At 37.8% G+C, this 23,392-nt stretch overlaps 2 protein-coding genes across 5 annotated transcripts in view; both read left to right on the top strand.

The window, feature by feature from the left end:
- LOC118908579 (EF-hand domain-containing family member C2-like) overlaps positions 1-8,480 on the top strand; it is a 32,416-nt gene extending 23,936 nt beyond the window's left edge. Inside the window, exon 2 of the mRNA XM_036878242.2 lies at positions 6,386-8,480. Coding sequence (XP_036734137.2) covers positions 6,386-8,307 — 1,922 coding nt within the window. The 3' untranslated portion in view covers positions 8,308-8,480. The remainder of the gene's footprint in view (positions 1-6,385) is intronic.
- CNTN4 (contactin 4) overlaps positions 1-23,392 on the top strand; it is a 979,742-nt gene that overhangs the window by 626,964 nt on the left and 329,386 nt on the right. The window lies entirely within an intron of this gene.

Here is a 23,392-nt window from a genome sequence, read left to right as displayed (position 1 = left end):
TTTCTCATTTCTGATACTGTTGATTTGTGTTGACTCTCTTTTCCTCTTAATAAGTCTGGCTAGAGGCTTATCTATTTTGTTTATTTTCTCGAAGAACCAGCTCTTGGTTTCATTGATTTTTGCTATTGTTTTATTCTTCTCAATTTTATTTATTTCTTCTCTGATCTTTATTATGTCCCTCCTTCTGCTGACCTTAGGCCTCATTTGTTCTTCTTTTTCCAATTTTGATAGTTGTGACATTAGACCGTTCATTTGGGATTGCTCTTCCTTTTTTAAATATGCTTGGATTGCTATATACTTTCCTCTTAAGACTGCTTTTGCTGCGTCCCACAGAAGTTGGGGCTTAGTGTTGTTGTTGTCATTTGTTTCCATATATTGCTGGATCTCCATTTTGATTTGGTCATTGATCCATTGATTATTTAGGAGCGTGTTGTTTAGCCTCCATGTGTTTGTGAGCCTTTTTGCTTTCTTTGAACAGTTTATTTCTAGTTTAATGCCTTTGTGGTCTGAAAAGTTGGTTGGTAGGATTTCAATCTTTTGGAATTTACTGAGGCTCTTTTTGTGTCCTAGTATGTGGTCTATTCTGGAGAATGTTCCATGTGCACTTGAGAAGAACGTGTATCCTGTTGCTTTTGGATGTAGAGTTCTGTAGATGTCTATTAGGTCCATCTGTTCTAGTGTGTTGTTCAGTGCCTCTGTGTCCTTACTTATTTTCTGTCTGGTGGATCTGTCCTTTGGAGTGAGTGGTGTGTTGAAGTCTCCTAGAATGAATGCATTGCATTCTATTTCCTCCTTTAGTTCTGTTAATATTTGTTTCAGGTATGTTGGTGCTCCTGTATTGGGTGCATATATATTTATAATGGTTATATCCTCTTGATGGACTGAGCCCTTTATCATTATGTAATGTCCTTCTTTGTCTTTTGTTACTTTCTTTATTTTGAAGTCTGTTTTGTCTGATACCAGAATTGCAACACCTGCTTTCTTCTCTCTGTTGTTTGCTTGAAATATCTTTTTCCATCCCTTGACTTTAAGTCTGTGCGCGTCTTTGGGTTTGAGGTGAGTCTCTTGTAAGCAGCATATGGATGGATCTTGCTTTTTTATCCATTCTATTACTCTGTGTCTTTTGATTGGTGCATTCAGTCCATTTACATTTAGGGTGATTATTGAAAGGTATGAATTTATTGCCATTGCAGGCTTTAAGTTTGTGGTTACCAAAGGTTTAGGGTTAGCTTCTTTACTGTCTTACTGTCTAACTTAACTCGCTTGTTGAGCTATTATAAACACAATCTGATGATTCTTTATTTCTCTCCCTTCTTATTCCTCCTCCTCCCTTCTTCATGTGTTGGGTGTTTTGTTGTGTGCTCTTTTTAGGAGTGCTCCCATCTAGAGCAGTCCCTGTAGGATGCCCTGTAGAGGTGGTTTGTGGGAGGCAAATTCCCTCAACTTTTGCTTGTCTGGGAATTGTTTAATCCCTCCTTCATATTTAAATGATATTCGTGCTGGATACAGTAGTCTTGGTTCGAGGCCCTTCTGTTTCATTGCATTAAGTATATCTTGCCATTCTCTTCTGGCCTGTAGGGTTTCTGTTGAGAAGTCTGATGATAGCCTGATGGGTTTTCCTTTGTAGGTAACCTTTTTTTTCTCTCTGGCTGCCTGTAATACTTTGTCCTTGTCTTTGATCTTTGCCATTTTAATTATTATGTGTCTTGGTGTTGCCCTCCTTGGATCCCTTGTCATGGGAGTTCTGTGTACCTCTGTGGTCTGAGAGGCCATTTCTTCCCCTAGTTTGGGGAAATTTTCAGCAATTATTTCTTCAAAGACATTTTCTATCCCCTTTTCTCTCTCTACTTCTTCTGGAATGCCTATGATTCTTATATTATTTCTTTTATATTGATCACTCAGCTCTCTTAAAATTCTTTCATTCCTGGAGATCCTTTTATCTCTCTCTGCATCAGCTTCTCTGCGTTCCTGTTCTCTGTTTTCTAGTCCATTAATGGTCTCTTGCATCTCGTCCATTCTGTTTTGAAGTCCTTCCAGAGCTTGTTTTATTTCTGAATTCTCCTTCCTTAGTTCTTGCATATTTCTCTGCAAGTCCATCAGCATGGTTATGACTTTTGTTTTGAATTCTTTTTCAGGTAGACTGGCTAAATCTATCTCCCCAGATTCCTTCTCAGGGGAAGATGTAGCAGATGCCGAAGCTGTCTGGGTTAGTCTTGTCTGAATCATATTTTTTTGCCTTTTCATGTTGACAGGTGCTATTGACTGTCAGCTGGGAGGGCCAAAATTTTCACTTACTACTGGCCTTTCTTTACTGGGGCAACTGCGACCCCTAGTGGCTTGTGTTGGGTAATTGCGTGTAGAGTGGGTCTTTGTGTCTTGCCTGGCCGGGAGGGAGAAATTTCCCTTTCTGTGGGCGGAATTTGTCTCAGGCTGCTTCTCTGCTTTCGCAGCGCCCGGTGGGGTGATGGATGGGGGGGCTGCTTGACTGTTTGCCTCCGTGAGGGGTCTCAGAGCTGTTGCCCAGGGGGTTAGTGCACCCGGTTTTCCCTGTAATTTCCAGCTGCTGTACTGTGACCTGTGTTGTTTCCGTCAAGCTGTTAAGTCCCTGTCCCTTTAAGACTTTCAAAAAGCCCCCGCTTTTCTTTGTCACAGGGGCATCAGCTTCAGCACCCGCTCTGAGGTCTTACCCCCTGTTCTCCCAGTATCCAGGGCCCCCTGGACATATACTGTGTCTGCGCTCTGGCCCGGATGGCTGGGGCTGGGTGTTCGGCAGTCCTGGGCTCCGTCTCCCTCCCGCTCTGCCTATTGTTCTCCCGCCGGGAGCTGGGGGGAGGGGCGCTCGGGTCCCGCCGGGCCGGGGCTTGTATCTTACCCCTTTCACCAGTCGCTGGGTTCTCGCTGGTGTAGCTGCAGTCTGGCCACTGTCCTGCGTCTTCTGGTCTCTCTTTTAGGGCTAGTTGTGTTTGTTGTATTTTCAAAAGTATATATGTTTTTGGGAGGAGATTCCCACTGTCCTACTCACGCCGCCATGTTGGCTCCGCCTCCCACACTCCCTCTTATACATAGTACTATTTCAAGACACCTTTAAAATAAATGACTATAGGAAGGATAAAATAATAGAGATAGATAATAGGATAATAATCCAGAAGTAAAATCATTTTTTAAAAATATAACCAAAGTGATCTCCAGTGGCTTAAAAAAGAAGTGAAATAGTACTATGGCTGAAGTGGTTAAAATTGGCTAACCAGTGCAATGACAAGACTAGCTTCCATTCATATGGTGCAGGCTAGAATAATGGGTCTTTGTAGCATGCATCAGAATCGCTATCCCCACTCCCACAGCTTCTGTTCAATACATATGGGGTGAGCTCCAAAATTTTGTTGCTGGTCTGTAAACCATACTCAGATCCATGGGGCTGGAATATTTCATGGAGCTCCCTTATCAGCAGTCATGAGAAGTGGGCTAGGTCTCTCATTATGTAAGTGATGTTTGGGGTTTATTCATTATTGTACACATAAGCATTATATGTAGGGCCTGATGTTTGGACCTTATATTTTATGTGTATGTGCCCAAATACTAAAACAGGGTTTACATATGTATGGACCATCTATTTTTAAAGATTGACTTTAAAAATGAATGAATGCATTGACATTTTTTATAGTAATTAGGAACATTAAGAGAAAATGAAATGAGGGATATTGAATAAAAGACTTCAATGTTATATTTGTTTGTTATAGATAATAATAGTTGAAGTTTAAGACTTAAGACTAAGTTCCTTAAGGAACACTGACATACATTTTCCATAACCACAACCATTTCAAGTTCTACCCCAAGGAATATATGAGGGATGATGGCATCAAAGATCACTAGAGCACTATATTAGGCATATATTAAATTCTGAGCTCTAAAGAAAATGTTCTGATTCCAGATATATATATATATATCTATATATATATCTATATATCTATATATCTATCTATCTATCTATCTATATATATATATATATATATAGGCTTTCTAAAGCATTAAGCGTAAAGTTCCTATCTACTTTAGTAGAGATGAGACATCTATTAATCTAGTAGGATAGTAGAATAGCCAAATGACTATAAAAGTACATTTTTAAAATATGCTTTTTATAATAGGAAAAACCCAGTGGCACAATGCATAAAGCTTGTATATTCCTATTGTGCTAATACATTTTCTGGTTTATACCCACCACTGTATCAGTGAAAACCACTTCGTATCTGTCTATTCAGACAATATTCCTTTGTCAGTTTTGAGAAAACATCAGTGTGGTTTTATATGGAGAAATGATGCCTCTACATGATGCCTTAATTATAATGTGCTGTAAAATATGGATTAGCATGGCACAAGTGGTTGTATTGATTTTTTCTATTATTACTGTTTGACTCTGAAGTCATGTTGGCAATACACTTTCAGTTCTTTATCATCACGTCACCCACTTCATGCTGTAATAGGGAGGCGGGTGGAGGATTTCACCGTACATGGAAATACAACAGTTACTCGGGTGATCTACCTGTGGTTATTTAATTTCATTCTCCATAGAAAAGTAGTGCTTGTATAGTCTCAGTGGGTAGGTAGGTGGGTATTCAATTCCTCCAACTTTTCTGTATGCTTAAAATTTTCACAAGATGTTGGGAAAGGAAATAAAAGATCATAGAATCTCCAGAGCCAACTACCTAGATTCAAATCCCAACACCTCTGGTATGGCCTTTGGCAAGTCCTTTAACACCTCTGTGCCGCAGTCTCCCCAACTGTAAAATATAACTTATTGGGTTGTAATAAAATTTAAGTGAGTCAGTATTTACAAAGTGCCTAGAAGAATAACTGGCGCAAGGAAGCACTAACTGGATTTTGTGTATGGAGTGTGCATTTAATTATAAAATAAAATAAAACCCCATCTGCCATTTGGTAAATGTCATTTGCCTTTGTTTTTACTTAAAATCTTTGAAAATTAAATTTTAAAAATCTTTAGAGATAATTTAATTCAACCATCTTAATTTCAAAGGGATAACACAGCTAGGTGTATAAGAATGCTCATGTACTTAATAGCAGAGCCAGGTCTATAAACCAGTTTTTCCAATTGAAAGTCCCCTATTATTGCTAAAACAACAGAATTTCTCCTTTAGCAGTGACAGGGAAGAAAATGCAGCTATATTTTTTATTATATACTGTTTTAATTTAATATCCTTTAATGCTTTTAAGTAAGTTAAAATATGTTTGAATTTTCACAAATCTAAACGGATTTCATATGCTCAGATATTTGTACATTAGGTATAATTTAAGCTAACAAGTATGGAATTATCAAGTAAATTACAGTATTTTGATTTTATTTGCTATATACTCTTATTGAGATATGGTAGAATTAAAAAAAAACAGATTCCTTGTTTTATATAATGCTAGCCCATACTTTTGATTCTTTTGGTAGATGATAAACTGAGAATTTAACAAATTGGCTTTAGGCTAGGCAGATGATCAAGTACATAATTCTTAACATTGTCTCATATTTTTTTATAGTTCCACGTTGCAATGGGTTAATCTCATCATTACCCTTTACTTAAAATTGAAAGCTAGTGACATGAAGTTGAAATATATAATAATTCCGGTATCCACTACACACATTGACAACTATAATGATGATAAAGTATCTTCATTTGCTAATAAGATGATGACATTTTTTAAGAAGGAAGAGGAGTGTCCAACAAAAGGTATTCATATTCAACTACTGCATAAAAAGTAACCCATATTATTTATAAGAAATCGTTATAATTATTGGAAGTGGTGATAATAAAGGATTCCTTAGGAGACTTCCCATTCTTGGAGGGGATGCCCTCTCCAGATTTTTGAGAATTAGGTTATCTTCAGCTGCTGTGCTGGAGCTCTGGGAGATAAGAAATCACCTTCACAGACAGAACTGTGAAGTTTTAATAAAGGAGCCTTACTGGTATGGGCCTGAGGCTCTAGCACTGTCGCTTTTTGTCCCACCCCATGAATATTCAAAACCTGAAATCTGGAGACCTTCATGTACCTCTTGGAAAGGTAGTGCATTTCCTCATTCCCAGTAAGTGCACTAACGCACGTACACACACACACACACACACACACACACACACACACACACACACACACACACACACACACACACATACACACACACACACACAGTCCAGAAGAAAATGATAGGATTTTTTCCTAGTATAAAAACATTACTATAGAAGCCAAGGTCACCTGGCTCCTCCTGTCCGCTTGGATCTGCACAGTGTGGTGGCTAGCCCCTACCACCTTAGGATTTGCGGGAGCCACGAAGCATGGGATGAAGATGATGCCAGGGTTCTTGTTCACGAAGCCAAAGAATGAGCTTCAGAAACACTCAAGGTAGGAAAGGAGAAGTTCCACAAATCTCAACACTGGGGTTTTTGCAACAATGTTAGGATGCTGGTGAGTGAAGATAAGCCTGGAATAGGGGGAGAACTGCTACTTGGACAAAAGGTGAAGCCTAAATACAGTGCATTTCCTAGAGGAACAGCAACCAATGTGCCATCCTGGGTAGCTTTTGATAAGCAGGTATTATCTTTTGATGCCTATGTAGAAGATGAAGTACCTGATATGAGTGAAGAAAAATATAGAATAAGACACTATAAAATCTACTTCTACCCTGAAGATGACACCATTCAAGTAAATGAACGAGAGTTGAAAAATAGTGGACTGCCTCAAGGGACTTCAATCCGGTGTCATCGGATTTCTCTCCCACCTCCTGATGAGGATCAGTTTTATACTGTCTATCATTTTAATATCAACATAGACATTGTCTTTTATGGCCGGACATTTAAGATTTATGACTGTGATACGTTCACAAAAAACTTCTTGAAGAAAATAGGGGTCAAATTAAATCCCCCAGGACAGTGTCCAGAAGATCCTTACGTGAAGACACGGAGAAAGATGCTAGAGTGCATGAAGCCCTTACGTCCCTATGAGTCCTTTTATACTCTGAAACAGTTCCTTGAGTATGATAGGAAGGTTTTGCGTTTCTTCTGCCTGTGGGATGACTCAGCCTCATTGCTTGGGGAATGTAGAGAACTCATCCTGCATTACTTTCTGTCTGATGACACTATTGAAATCAAAGAAGTTTTGCCAGACAACTCAGGTCGGCATGCTGTGCCATTCTTCCTCCAGAGGAGAAAGCTACCCAAGTATGGCCCACCTGGAGTCTATCAACCAGGCGACGTAACAGACCAAATAGTTCTCAATTTGTGTCGTGGCTCGGTAGAGAACCGAGCGCATAGCTGCTGCCTTTTGGAAAGACACAAGGCAGGAAAATTAGACCAAGACTTTTACAAAGATAGTGACCTGTCCATAGGAACCATCATCAATGTGTGGGGAAGAAAAGTGCTCCTTTGTGACTGTGATGAATTTACAAAGACGTATTATAAGACTAAATATGGAATTGAGAACTTTACCTCCATTCCATGTAAGGCTCCACCTCCTCTGAAAATAGAAAGGAAATTTCCACCTTATACCAACTTTGGTTCTGAAGAGGATTCTCTCCGCTCCTGCATAGCTCTCATGCCCACACCTCATACAAAGATCAGAAAGTTCATGGAAAAAGACAGAAATGTCAACATAAGCAGTACACTCCGGTTTTTCGCTAAACTGTTCACATACAAATGTGCCGACGTGGACAGGATGTTTGTTATTTCATATTTTCTCAGCGATGACACAGTTTCAGTGTTTGAACCTATAGAGAAGAATTCAGGGATTACTGGTGGGAAGTTCTTGAAAAGGAGTCGTGTTAAGAAGCCTGGACAAGAAATCTTTAAAAGTGAACTATCAGAGTATATCAAGGCCGAGGAGCTGTATGTTGGAGCTAAAGTGAATTTAAATGGCTACCTATTTCTTCTGCTCAATGCTGATGAATATACCTTCAACTACATGGAAAAGCATTCAGATAAGTTTCCTAAGAGCAGCATCAAACTTGCCCTACAAAAGCTCAAAGAAGAACCCAAGTCCAGAGAGCTCAAGAAGCTGTTTGTAGCTGCTGACTATAGGCACGCAAAGATGGTGGATTATAATACGTTCAGGTTTGAAGACAGTGAAGAACAAATAAATTATGAGTCATTTTTCTGTGCCCTGAACTGGAGAATACATCCAATGCCCGCATTGGAAGCAGTGTCATATGATAAAGAGAAATGTGAAGATGTGTGGCTCGGGATGCCGTCACCTATTCCTGTGAAATACATTAACTATTTAAACCTTTTTAAGGACATGTTTGGCTTAGAGGAGGAGTAACTGTGCCAGTTTCGGTCAACTTTGATTCCCTTCCTAACTTTGCCAACTTTATTTCAGTAGATAAAATTTCCTTAAAACAAAAAGAAGCAAGGTTCATGTAGACCAAAATTAATCTCCTTTTGTCACTTAATTTTTTCAGAACATCATACTGCTGATATACCTGCACTATTAAAAATGCCATTTAAAGAAAAAAAAACATTACTATATTATAATGAATAAACAAACTAAGTGTTCTTGTTGGAATATATTATATGTTTTATTAGTATATATTGTATTAAATATTATCATATAATGTATATGTGGAGTATATATAAAGTAACTATCCATTCTTCATTAAATGTTCTAATAGGAGAACTTTAAGTGCAAGTCCAATTATGTATGCCTGGCTTAATGCTTGATATTACATTATAGAAAGGAGTGCACATTTTTAAATTGCTGTTACTTCTTGCAACTTCAGAATAAAAGGTGGCATATCTCTTTCAGATGTCTCACACACCCCATCCCCCTTACCCAGTGAATTTTGCTTTGTTTAGATCATAAGGCTATGTTTTACACCAGATCATAAGAAGTATAGCCTTAGAATATGAGGCAAAATCCAGCAAAAATGCATATTGCATTTACAACAGACAAGCCTAATTTCATTGGTAGAGATAATAATTCCTTTTAGAACACATAGTGTATTAATAGTTTTTATTTTGTTTTATTTTTTGTTTTTTAATCTTGAAAAAGACCTGAAATTACAAGCAATGTAGTGTGAATCTCAACATTGGCTGCACATTAGAATCACCTGGGGCAGGGAAGGGCTTTAAAAAATACTGATGCTTAGGTCTTATTCCCAGATTATGACTTGACTGGTTTAAGTGCACCAGGAATTTCTAAAGCTCTCTTTGGTTATTTTAATGTGTTGTGGAGAGTGGGAACTACTGATACTCAGTCCCCACCCCCAGAATTACAGCAAGTGTGTGTAGGTAGCCTAAGGCCAAAGAATTAAACTAGATTTCCAGACCATCCCTCTTTCCAATTCTGTGAGATGAACAATTTCACAGATTAAAAAATATTTTCAATTATTAAGTAATTATTACAATTCCACAATACATGTTTCCCCAATTATTACTTATTTCTAAGCACCCCTTGTTAACATATATAATCATCACTCTATAAATATCATTACCTTCCCTCTGGAAAAGTCACTGATGAAAAATAAATTATTAGCATTAGCTATAATATGTGGCCTATGTAATAATTAGAACCAAGGTTACTAAATATAGCCTCCAGTAAAAATGCCTTGTGAGTGTTTCACAATCACATATTTTACAAATGAGGAATTTGGGTTTCTAGTTTTGCAGTATAGGAAAGTAATTTTGGTATCAGAATTTTTGTTATTGTACAGACCTCAGAAAGTGCCAAACAATGCTTTTTTAAATTGGTATCCATCTTGTATGGTGTGTGAAAAGCAGTTTACAGATTGCTTCTCTGGCCAGACAGAAGTCCTAATTGGAGAGGAAAAAGAAAAACCAGTCAGGAATAGTTTTAATTGTACATTGTTGTGACACAACGGTTTTATTCTGTTTTTTCTTATATTTTAGTAGTGACAGCTGCATCCACAATTTCTTGTTTCCGTAACCAGTGCAATTTCCTTTTCCTGAAAGCTGTGTGTAGTTGTAACCTGGTCTTTTGTTTTCCTGCTTTGACCAATTATATTAAATTTTTGTGTGTCTAGATGGAAAAGTCAAATGTTAAAAAGTGTCGATTGCATTCATTTTTTTAATCAGGAGAAATACCCAATCCTGTGGCTGTCTTCAACTAATTTTAGATACAATGTTATTTTTCTGGCCACCCATGGGTTTATTACAAATTAAATGCTCCATTTCGTTTATATAATTGAGGCCATTTCTACCTCTGACAAATAATTTCATAAAGTTTGTTACTAAGGAAAATATTTTGTGAGTAAGTTTATGCAGAGTGAACCTACAGAACAGCTCTATTTTACCCTTTGCTTGTGTCAAAGGCCTTCCAGACCCTCCACTGGGGGTGTACCCTCTCAAAGAAGGTGAATCTCTTCCTTTTTTCACTTACAGTAATGGAAATGTACTTGACCCCCAATTCAAAGCAGAAAAGTAAACATTACATCAATACAGTGCAAGTACAGTGTACATTATGTCAGTAAAATGCAGGGTATGAAACAAATGGAATTGGGAATTGTATTCAAGTGAGGGTCAGTCAGACCAAAGAGATCTGATATTTTCTGAACGAACTGTTTGAACCACCGGCCTTCCAAGTAATTGTCGGTGTTTGATGACTTCTTCTGCCAAAGTTTTATGACATGTTACACGGTGTCACAAATCCAGATGCCTACAGAGGCCAGGTAAGAAAAGAAAGAAATGAAGCTGACCAGGCAGACGATAATAGGAGGTAATGGAGAGTGTGGCCCGGACTTTGCAGAGTGCGTGGTTCATCCGAGGCAGCCGGCCTTGCCCGAGTCCCTTACAGTTTCTGCCTCATAGGAATGCTCGTCCGCCGTTACAAGAGCTTCCAGGTTTTTAAGAGACTCTGTCAATCTTGATTTTTATTTTAAATGTTGGAAACTAATGGAAAAGGAATGAAAACACTACACCAGCAACACAATAGACATCTTTGGCTCAGATTTAGCAAGGGACTGTTGGCTTGATGTACTGAAGATTCCCCAGTGTTTCTCTAAGAAGGTGGAGGAAGGAGGGAGGAGGAAGAACACCCGAGACTGGGTGAAGCTGAGGGTGATGGCAAGGTCGGCAAGATCCCTGAAGATGCGGGAAGGGGGGCCCATGAGCACCGCCCTCCAGATTAGAAATGTCTCCGCAGGGAGGATTAGCATACAAGAAGAAAACACTTAGTATCACCTCTTTATATGCCAGGGAACTGGTCTGGTCACACCCCTGCTGAGTGTCAGAACTGGGACCAGGCAGTGATCATAATAACATTATAAAACTGGTTGGAACCTTTGAGAGAATATAAATTCCTGCTCATTCTCTAATAAGGGTCCAAAGGCCAGCAAAGATAATAAAGAACTTGGCCAAACCCTATCACTAGTTACTGACAGAGCCTGTCTCCCAGTAAACTTGGTACAATATTTTCAAGCGTGTGAGTCCTCAACTAGTTTTTTTCCACTGCCCCTTCATTGTATTAAGAACTTTAAGAAATGTTATCCATGATAAAGTTCATCAAAGGGCTTCATGGCTGATCTGCTCTGATTGTTAATTACAGGTGAATCATCACTCAGCATTTACTGAATTATCAACCATTAACAGTGTAGCTCATGGACTCTGTAGAATTATGGAAAGCACTTACCTTTGATGCAAAAACTTGATGCAAAATTGTGCATGCATTTGATGACAACTATTATAAAAAGAAAGAAATATACCAAAAGTTGCTGTTAAGGAGTTGGAATTACATGCCATTTTAAAAATGCATGTTTTTTCTGAATTGTGATATGGCTATATCCTTTTAATAAAAAATATAAATGTATAGCCAGCAGAATAAATTATTTGAACATCTACTGCAAGTCCAGCAATATGCTAGTTAGCCATAGAGAGATAATATTCTCTTATATAGTCTCATCTGTAAAATGGGAATACTGTGAGTTAATAAAATAAATACAGAAAGAAAGAAATATGAAATATACAGTAGGCTTTGGATTCCCCCAGACCTACCTGCATTTTATTTTAAGCTCTGTCATTTAGGCATATTGCTGTAGGGAAAGAACTCAACCTTTCTCGAAGTCTCAGATTCATTGTCTGTAGAATCCAAAAGATGGTAGAGATGATAAAGCCTTTTTCATGGTTGAAAGAGGCAATACATGTAAAGCAGTTAGTCATGGGAGCATGTTCTATAAATGTTAGCTATTTTCATTATTCTTATGGATGTTACCCTTCCTTACAGAACTGGTAATAGTAATAACACCAGGAATTTAGTAATCCTAGGAGTGATCACTCACTACTAAAATGTGCCCACTATATAACAGGCAGAGTGCTAGGACTTTGGGCATTTTCTAAATTTCACAACAATCCTTTAAAAATACAAGTAAATGCTATTATAATACTATTATAAAGAAATGCAATTAGAAACAATATTGTAGCTTTATATCATTGTGTACTATTCTATATAATTATATATTATTCTGTAATATTACAATACTACTACTATAAAGAAAGTGAGGTTCATAGAGTTTAAATAATTGTTCCAACAACTCATAGCTAGAAATAGAGATACTGTGATTTAAACTCAGACGTTTATGATTCCAAAACTGAGTGCTTCCCACTGTTTTTCCCACAGACAAATCTAAGTGTACCACTAGGAAATTACATGGCTCTACATAGTGAATGGCCAAGTGGGGAAATATTGAGACTAGAGATATTTCTTCACTACTTAAACTACCAGGGAATTGGATGTTTTGCCAAAAAGGAACCTGAGAGTTTGGGAAGAAAACACTTTTTGAATTTCAGCTGTGGAGGAAGACCATGTGACCTGTAGTCCAGACACAAAGCCAAGTTAAACATGTATCCAGCCCCAAACACAAAGCCAGTACAGGAATCAGTATCAGTGTGGGAACAGGCTAGGGGAACACAGAGAGGGCAGTGAGAGCTTTCTTGGCCTTGTGTCAGTCTTAGTGTTGAGGTTGGGTCTTGTATAAACAAGAGGTGAAACAGTTTAAAGGCATGGAAAGAAAATGGACAATAATCAAATTATTGAGACAAACCATGGCCTTTTATAAAATACACTTCTTAAAGTAGAATATATTATTAAGGTTTAGGAGACCTTTGTCCTATGGAAATCTCTAAATTCACAAATACCTTGTAGCATGACTTCATTTGGGGTGGTGTTTTTTCCACAAAGAAGTAAAGTTTAGTCACTGTATTTGTTCCATACAGGATGACTGATAAGTACTAGTAAAGCCATATGGTGATGCTGAGTGAATTTGGGTCTACTTACTGACCTCTTTACCACAGTCTCTGAGGGTGTGACAATGTGAAAGTGAAAGATAACTTCACAAAATCACAAGATGTGAGGAGGAACTTTAGGTCACTTAAAAATGAAAATCTCACATGTTCATCTTTCAAAACAAAGATTCTAGGCTTTTTTTCAATTTTTGTTATTTGTTGTTTTGTCTTGTTTCTGGCTTAAACAACAGAAATTTGTTTCCTCTTTTTTGGAAGCTAGAAGTCCAGGATCAAGGTGTTGACAACATTGGTTCCCCCACTGGGCTTGCAGCTGGCTGTCTTGATGTGTTCTCACATGTGCTTTTTACTGTGTGTGCACACCTCTGGTGTCTCACAAAGATTCTGTTTTAATTAAAAGTGCTCACAAGTTTTACAGAGAAGTCTTCATAGATTTTCATAAAGGTTTCTGGCACATAGATAATGTATTCAAATAAAAAATTATCATTAGGGCATGACCCCAGATCAAAATATTCACCTGAACTTCATCATCATACAAATACATGTTTTTACCTCCATTCCTCTCTTGAGCTGCACCACTTCCTTGCATCCACACCCCAGTGACAGAATTATCTTTCTGTTTTTAAGTAAAAGAAAGCAGAGCTCTAATTGAAGAAATACCATTGTGAATCTGCCTGATAATTTTGTGTGTTTTTTTCATCCATAGCAAATTATTTAGTCATGAAGAAAATTGCTATAGTTCTGAGCAATTTTAATCTGTTCAATCTGTGACCAGTCAGTTCAAAGAAATCAGCACCACATAGTAAGACAACATAAATAGAATAATTATTAGTCCCCGTATAGAGGAGATATGGGTCTTAAATTATATAATTGTGACCTTAGAGTAAAAGGAATGGCTACAATAGAAGTCAAAGTCTGCTAAACATTTCTTAGGCCTCTCCCAAGCATCAGATTTCATGAAGTTTTGGTTTAGAGATCCATGGTTTTGCCCATATAGAATTCAGTTTGAAATAGTGTTTTAGACCCGTATTTATTACTAAACATTGACATTGGTCTGCTCTATATTCTAGATTTTATGGAGCACTTTATACATGTCATGTGTAAAAAACTTAAGCATTCTGAATATAGTTTCAAATGAGGAAGGTTGATCAAATTTCCCTTTCCCCATGGCCATAAATATACTAGGAATTTATTTTTAAATTAGTTCAAAGGTAACCTTGATATTAAGGAAACAAGACTACATATTTTTCTCTGCAGCAAATTTATTTTGTTTAGCTGAAATTTAGGAGAATGTCAAAATTGAGATTGATGTGGGGAGAGAGAATTAAAGAGACAGACACAGAAACAGAGAGATTGAGACAGAGAGAGAGCTATTTTTGTTAGATTTTGGTATGTATGTTTCTTGGAATTTAGAATAATTTGGAAGCTTTTCTTGATTTTCTTAGCTCAGGAACTGTTACATACCATTGGATTTTTTTAATGTTTATATAATTTGTGAATCCATCTGTGTCTGATTCTTTCATAGCTCTTGGACAACTTTCTACTCTGTTAAACTGACCTAATTAGATTTTCTAATTCTTCTAGGGTTATTTTTGTACAGTAATATTTTTCTACTGATCCACTTGCATAACATGGACTCATATAATCTCTTTGGATTCTTTGAATTTCCTCTATGTTTGTAGCTCTTCATATCTTAGGTTGTGTATTTGGGCTTTTATTCCTTTATCATATACTATGTACTTAATTGTTTTCCTATTTTAACTGTTACAGAGTGAAAGAAACAAATCAATCGTTCGTAGTATTAAAGTGTTTTAACACATTTCTCCTTATATTTCCTATAATATTTGCTTTTTAAATATTGCTTCTATATTATTTTTATACACCTTAATAACTATTATATATTCTTTGTGGATTCAACACTTTATCATTTTAAAGATTTCTCCTTTTTATCATTTACTTTTACCTTCTCTAATACTAATATGGTGACACTGATTTATTTATATTTGCATTTGTTGAATATACACTTGTCCATCTCTATTTCTAACAAGGCATGACTCTTTTGTAGGAATTAATTAGGCTTTACTTTGTGATTCAAACTGGGAGTATCTTTTAATAGTTCTTTCACATTTCATTAATACAGAATAATTGTTTGGATTTATTGTCATTTTCCTATAACACCCTTATTTATTGTTTTTGAAATTTTCCACATAGTTTATGATTCCTTCATTGGTAATGTAGAAAGTTGGTTCTAGTAACTGGTTTGTAGTGATTTCCAAAAACAGAATGAAGCAGTGCCTCTATGTACATAACTTAAAACTGGATGTTTCTAAAGCCCTCCTAAAAGAAGCAGTTGCTGAAAAGCAACATAATAAAGGAAAAGGGATTGTATAAATACATGCATGAAAGGGTAAATTATATATGCAAAATAAATTTTTAAACTGTAAGCCTCTTTTTTACCATGTATTCTTGTAATTTATAAATTTTTTCACAGTATCATTATAATTTGAGACATTATAGAGTATGGTTGAACGTGGATTTTTAATATCAAACTTTAAGTCCCACCTTGTGTTAATTTAGCATATTTCTCTTAAGCCTTTCTGTAGAAAGGAAATATAAATATAATTTATCTCACAGGATTGTTTTAAGGATTAAGTGAGATACTTTATATAAAACACATTGCATAGTCCCTGTCTGTCTTGCCAATGGGTTTCAGCCCCAGGCAAGTTCACTGTGGAGTCAATGTGACCAAAGAAATGACAGTAGAACTTCCTTGGGGTGAAAGGGTTATACCCAACTTTATTTCCACGGTGGCAGGTCAATCACTAAAATCCCATCCACTCAGAGCGAGTCTGCACGTAGCAAGCTGGTCTCTGCCTCTGGGCCTGTTGGCCTGTACAGCCATCTTCTATCGACCCTACCTGCACAGCTGTCCTCTGTGCTTCTCTACCCACACAGCCATCCTCTGGGCCTCTGTCTTTGGCACTGCCACCATTCCAGCCTCTGCTCTGCTCTCCTGCAGCCTTACAGCCTTGCCACCATGTTGCCCAGAGCACTGGGAAGAGCACTTTATTATATAGAGTCAATATCAACATATTGCCCACATGTGTGTAGTGAGCTAGCCAACCAGGGCCAGGTGAGAATCCTGGCCACAGGAACTTTCGTTTTATCCACACTGTCTTAGCTAGAACTGCTATAACAAAATAACATAAAATGAGTGGTTTAAACAACACATTTACTTTCTCAGGCTTGGAATTCCTAGGTCACTGTGTTGCCTGATTCATTTTTTGCTGAGAGCTCTTCCTAGCTTACCTTCTTGCTGTGTCCTTGCATTGCAGAGAGCAAGCTTGAGCTCTCTGGTGTCTACTGTAAGGGTACTGATCCTATCAGATTGGGGCTCTGCCCTTACGACCTCATTTAACCTTAACTACTTCCTTACTGCAAATACAGCTACACTTAAGTTTAGGGCTTCAATAAATGAATTGTAGGAGGACACAGTTCACCATAGCACTGCCCATTACATTTTTTAATACACCAGTTAAACTTAGTACATCAAATATATGGTTGCTCTCAAAAGTATGTCTTCTCTTCAAGTAGTGATTCTATAGCATCTTATTACGCTGATGGATAGTGACTGTAATGGGGTATGTGGGGGGGACTTGTTGATGGGGGAGTCTAGTAAACATAATGTTGCTCATGCAATTGTGGATTAATGATACCAAGGAAAAAAAAGTATGTCTTCTCTTAAAATCCCTGAATTTTTTTTTTAACTTAGCTAAAATGCACCATTTTAATGATTTTAAAGCTTACAATTCACTGGTTTTTAGTAAATTCACAGTTTTATGCAACTATCACAATTCTCTTGGATATTGTGCAGAAAAGAGGTAACTTAGCAGGTCTGGCTGCTGTGTTTGAAAGGAATGCTTAAAATTTAGCCCTTGACCAGCATATGGGAACTTAGATTTCTGTAGGTTTTTCACTGCCCTAACTAATAACAATAGTTCACTGTTCCAATACTGCTTATGCAAGCAAAATGGTTTATGCTGGATACCTTCTCTCGGGGAGTGGAAATCCAGTATGTGTCAAGTGGGGGCTGCCTACATGACCAGTGACTAATAATAAAAACCCAGGTGCTGAATCTCCAATGAATTTGCTGTTAGACATTTCACAGGTGTTTCAAAGCAAGTTGCTTTTGAGTCTTTTGAGGGAGAATTTGGAAGCTTGTCCCTGATTTCCTCCAATTTTCACTCCACATGCCTTTTCCCTTTACTGATTTTGCTCTGTATCCTTTCATACCGTGATGTAATAAATCATGTCTCTGAGTACTACTATATGCTGAGTCCTATGAAGCCCCCTAGCAAATCACTGAATCCTTGGGTGGCTTTGGAGACCCCTGACATAGGTATGTATGTAGGAGTCATATTCCTGTGTCAATGTTTTGAGCAACTGCAAACTATTTTCCACAGCAACTACATAATTTTACATTCCCACGAGCAATATTTGAGGGTACCAATTTCTCCATATTCTTTTCAACACTTGTTGTTTCTTTTTCTATATATAATGTCTCACCTAATGGGTATGAAGTGGTATATCGTTTGATTTGTATTTTTCTAATGTCTACTGATGTGGAACGTCTTTTGTGTGCATATCTACCATTTGTATATCTTTTGGGAAGAAGTGTTTATTCAGATCCTTTGCCTATATTTTTTAATTGGGTTGTCCTATCATTCTTGAATTGTAAGAGTTCTTCACATAGTCTAGGATTAGACCCTTATCAGATATATAATTTACAAATATTTTCTCCCATTCTATGCCCGATGACATTGTAAATGCTTTATAAAGGTTGGCTGTAATTATTATGTTTTGATCATCATATCTTCAAATCATCACTAGCCTTTTTTAAATTCACCAAAATAGATAGCCTCATTTATGCATATATTTCTGTGGTTATTTTTTCAGACCCTGTAATTTTTGCTATGTTGACAGCACACTGAATGTCCTATATACATTGGCCAAGTACTTCACACATTTCAGTAATTACCTATGGAAAGGTTATAAATACATCTGTCATATGCTGGAAATTTTGTCTAGAGTAGAAGTCTATCAACTGTCAACTCTTGAATTCCCTCTGAGAAAATGCTAACAATTGCTCAAATACTACTTCGGGATGCCTTTTGGATCAAAATCCCAAATGTTTGGTAATAAATGCTTCCTTCTCATTTGAGGGCTGTCATTACCCAGGCAAAATAATTCTGCTTTATACTATCTTTGATACTGGCTTCCAACACTATTACCAAGAGTTTTCTATTAACTGAGTTGAGGATAGTTTGTTTGAAATATATTTTCTTATTACTTTGCTGCTAAAAGAGAACATATTGTCTCTAATTATTAATTTTTCCTTGTCATTTTAAAACCTTTACTTTAAATTTTGCAATTTCTTAACCCCCTGAAATACTCCCAAAGAAAATTACTTATAGTTAACCTTTTCTTTGAAGTTTCTTTTATGAGGCAATATTTTTACTTTGTGTTTTTAAGGTAAATATAGACACCCTCACACATACATATGTAAAATGTTATAGCCAGAATGGATCAGGAATTTTTAACCTGAAGTCCAAGGATAATCTTCAGGGAAATCTATGAAACCTGAAATTTTATGTAAAATTTTGTGTATATGTAAGTTCCTTTCCACCTTCTTACCAGTGTTGTTCTCTGATTCAAAAAATGATAAGAATCACCAATTAGACTAGGTGATGTCTTAGGCCTGTCCATATCAGGGTGTTTTGTTTGTGTTTTAATTCAATTACTAAGCATCAATTTGTAAGTGAGTAGATGCTCAGTGAAGGAAAGAAGGGACCTTATCTGTCTTTGTTCATTATTGTATCTTCAGCATGTGGATTAGAATAGACGCTCAGAAAACATTCATTATATTAAGGAATGAGTTAATGACAAAGAATTCCTCTGTAGAGATGGGCTTCATAAAGACAAGATTCCTTTTAAAATAGAATGAAAAGTTAATTTTCATTAAAAAATTAAAAATTGACTTTGTTGTTTGGTTAAACTTTGGCTAGTTCTCTCAAAAGTTCTTCCAGTAGCACCAAGTTCTTTGTAACTAGTACTTGAGAAGCAGTTAGGATATTTGATTGTCCACCCTGGTTGTGCTGCACACCAACTTATACTCATTGGTAAGTTGTTTCCTTCAGTTATTAACTCTTCCTTAAAGATGGGTCAGATGTCAGCAGTGTGGCAGAAAGAGTGACAAACCCTGGGGAACAAAAACCACATTAACTCAGGTTCCTTTCGTCAAAGAGCATACAAGCAACAGACAAGTGAAAAAGTACTGTCATAGTCTGGGTGGGGAGGTGTCATAGTGCACAGGATGTTCTGGGAGCAGAAGGACAGGCCATTTCATTGGAGGGGAGGTTTTATTGCCTGCCAAAAATAGAGAGATCTCCTGTTTTTGTTCCACATCATACTTGGCTTTTTTGATGTTGAGATAGAAATGTCATGAGATCGAAAGATGGAAACCAATCAAAGGGGCTTCTATTTCCTTTGCTCACTCTTAAATGCAGACAATACTCAAATGTTTTCCACCCCTGTGTAGGTGAGTTTCTTTGATTTAGACACCTGTTCTGAGCCTGCATGTTGGCATCACTCATTCAGACACCCAGGGGAAGAACAAAGATGGGTACTGTGTACCTTACACTTGAGTGTTTTTAGACCGAACCAAGCTACTGATTTTGAGGGCTGGTGGGTGAGGGGAGAGAGATGTTATGACCCACTTTTTTACTTTCCTTGAGGCAAGAAGTTTGTGTCCACAGTGATTTCCATTCAGAAAAATTGTATTGCACCTGCATTGCTGGGGGACAGTATGTCTTCCTACCTACCAGAAAAACATTAAGAATTAGCAAGGGTTTGTTCTCCTCCCCTAACCACAATGCCTGCCACCCTGAACCAGTCTTCAAAGAGGGAATTTGTAGGCATCTTGTGTTTTCTTTCTTGTGTGGGACTTGTTAGCGTGAGGCACTGTCCTTGCCACTTTGAATTACTAATGCATTTAATACTCACAGATAACCTTGTGAATGCTACTGTAGGCTCCATTTCACAAAGGGGGGAGCTGAGGCCCAGAATCTAAGCAACTTGCTCAGGGTCACTTTGAGGTGGAGTTGAGATTTGAACCCAGACACTCTTATCTGGAGTCCATGCTTTTGATTCCTAAACTATAAACAACTCCCAGATGTTGGCATATTGTACATTTAAAAAAATGATCAAGAAGTACAGTTCCCTAATTCCATCTGCATCCCTTCAGATAGAAAAAGAAAAAAAATATACCATAGTGGTGCCAGGGCATTCCAGGCCCCCTCCAGTGGGTTTTGTGCCTCACTTTGTCTGTAAAATAAGGATATAGTGACAACACCTGCTTTGGCCTCTATGCTGTGGGTTGGAGAACTCAGGCATTCATGGCAGAGGTGAGACCCTGATGGGTGGTAGAGCTGTGCATCTCCTGTGCATGTTCCCCTGCTCTCTGGGCTCCAGGCACATTGGCTGTGGTGGTGGTAGTGGTGGTGTGTGTCTGTGTGTGTCCAAGAAGAAGAGAGTGAAGGGACGTGGAAAGTATGTTTTACCTGTGCTAAGCATCTTCCCACTGCCCCAGGGCTTTTGAAGTCACTTCTGTCTTAGCCTGCAGTGCCTCATCTTTCAGATATCCTCTTGGTTTGTTCCCGCACCTCCTCCAAGGTCTTGCTTCAAATATCATCTTCTCATAAAGTATTGCACTGGTAACCCCATTTAAAATTGCAGTCCCTTCTCTGGACTCTCTATGCTCTTTCTTTTTACTTCGTAGCACTAGTCACCTTTCAAACTGTATATAAATTGCTTGGAATCTGCCTGCCCCAGCCTGGAACATGCATTCCCTTAGGGACTGTGTTTATTTACTTCTCTATCCTCACTGTGCTGAATATGGTCAAACACATAGTGGGGACTATAAATACTTGTTGAATCAAAAAGAGATGTTAATCCAGGATCCGCCACCAGTTACTTCCTACATAGTTGGTGTACTGCTTAAGCAAACAGATTTTTTTTTGTTACATAGGTGGAGACACTCATGGTTATCCACCTTCTCCAGGTTGCAAGTGCAGCATTGCTTGTTACTGAAATGAAGAGTACAGGTGGATGGATGACTTATTCAAGGGGCATAACAACTTAATGGACATGCTTTTTAACTTGCCTTAGGAAAGCTAAGAAAATGCTTCTCCCCACTTTTGATAAGCCTGTGAATTCAAGTCAGTGGAATTTTCTGCTGCCATTTATCCCTTTACTGAAAGAATTTTTGCTTTGTGTTTGCCCAAATCAGTGTGCATGCCACTTTACCTTGCAACAGAATGACAGAAAAGGCAGAATGCTCAATAATTAGATGTAAATTTTATGCTTGTCATTTTGAAAGGTTATGAATCCCCTCTTATAAAGTTTTCTATAGAGGATACTTTAGGACAAAATATCCTTTCTGTGAATCAATATGCTGGTAATTCCAAAAAAGAATGACTTTGTAATTTGAAAGAATTAGTAACAAGTAGAGCATATAGTGCTTACATTTATCCCTTCTTCTCTGTACTGAAAGGAAATAGGCATTCACTTATTTTCTCCTGAACCAAAGTTTTAAGATATAAATATTGACAAAATAGATTTTCTCCCTTCCTAAGGGATGACTCCATCTTTCTTCTCCACTATATTGGGAGGTAAGAGTAAACAACTTCTACTGTTAGCCAAACAATATACTGATGGGAGCCTGTGGCACTGTGAAAAACATTGAATCCGTTATCAGAATATCAGAGCTAGAGCTCCTTCACTTAGTATCTGTGTGTCTTTTGGCAAAACACTCTCCCTCTGAAAACCTTTGTTTCTCAGAAATGGGGTTGGATTAAAAATCTGAAGTCACTCACACTTGATGGTACCATTCTTACTCAACATACCAGAATGCCATTTGTTATTTGTTGGTGGTTAGAAAGCAATTGCACTGTGTATCCTAATGTCACTACTTGACCCTGATCTTGGAAACCAGATTCAAACCCCTGTTTTTGCCACCTATTATGAGGGTGAGTTGTCTCTAGGCCTCACTTTATCATCAAGTCAGGAGGAACATAGAACCAATCTGTAGGGTTGCTGTGGGGTGAAACTGGGCCTAAGTGTTTTTACTTAGCACAGTCTTTATTAGTCGCTCAATAATGGGTAGTTATTACTGTCATTATTCTTCATGTCTTCAAATAGGAGACACAAGGTTTATCTTTTGAGGAAGGGGAGGTAGAAGTTGATTTGTGGTTCCAAAACCTAATCTTTTTTCCAAAGCTGAGCACATCTCTGCCTCAGTTGAGTGGTTGTGATTGTATTTGTCTCTCTCTAGCAGGACTTCTGGATTCTGTCAGTGAGTGATGTAGAACATAACTCTGCTTTGGGTTTCCGTACCAACTTTCAATTAGAAGATCAATGGCCCACTGGGCGGACTCATATCTGGAGCCCACTGCCTGCCATGAAGTTTATCTCAATTTTTTGTCCACTCCCAACATCATCAGGGACATCATGACAGCCTTGCAGCCTAAGGCACACCATACAGAATAACTAACATACTTCCACACCAGAATGAGAAGCATACATAATTCAAACTTACTGGATCTTTCCTGTTAGAAATATGTTTTGAGTTTTGCTTGAACAGCTCCCAGATTACTCCCTTTCACGCTTTCTCGTATATGTATTGATGCATTCACTGTGTGCCAAATTCAAAACCGAAAACATTTAAGGAAAGGCAGACATGGGGTACTTCAGCTGCCAAAGAGACAGGTGCAAAGGTTCATGAATATTACTTGAGGAGCTACGGAGCATGTAACATGAAAGTATGGCCTGCAGGTGTTCCGTGTTCAGGCAATTTAATGTCAGGGAAGGCAGTGGGAAACATAGAGTGTCTTTGAGGAGATAATAACACCAGCCGTTGCCCCCAGAAGGGCTTAAAACAGATGGTCTCCAAGAAAGTGTGAAATTATGACTGAGTACAGAAAAGACAACCTCAGCTCTGGTTGTACTTTTGTTTGTGAGAAGGATTCTCTGGTTCTGGGAGGCTTAGAGAGATACAGCCAGGGATAGGTTCATTGTTTCTCCCCATCATACAGGAG

Source organism: Manis pentadactyla, chromosome 1, assembly GCF_030020395.1.
Source record: "Manis pentadactyla isolate mManPen7 chromosome 1, mManPen7.hap1, whole genome shotgun sequence".
NCBI classification, from domain to species: Eukaryota; Metazoa; Chordata; class Mammalia; order Pholidota; family Manidae; genus Manis; species Manis pentadactyla.
This window is presented reverse-complemented; position numbering and strand designations above follow the sequence as displayed.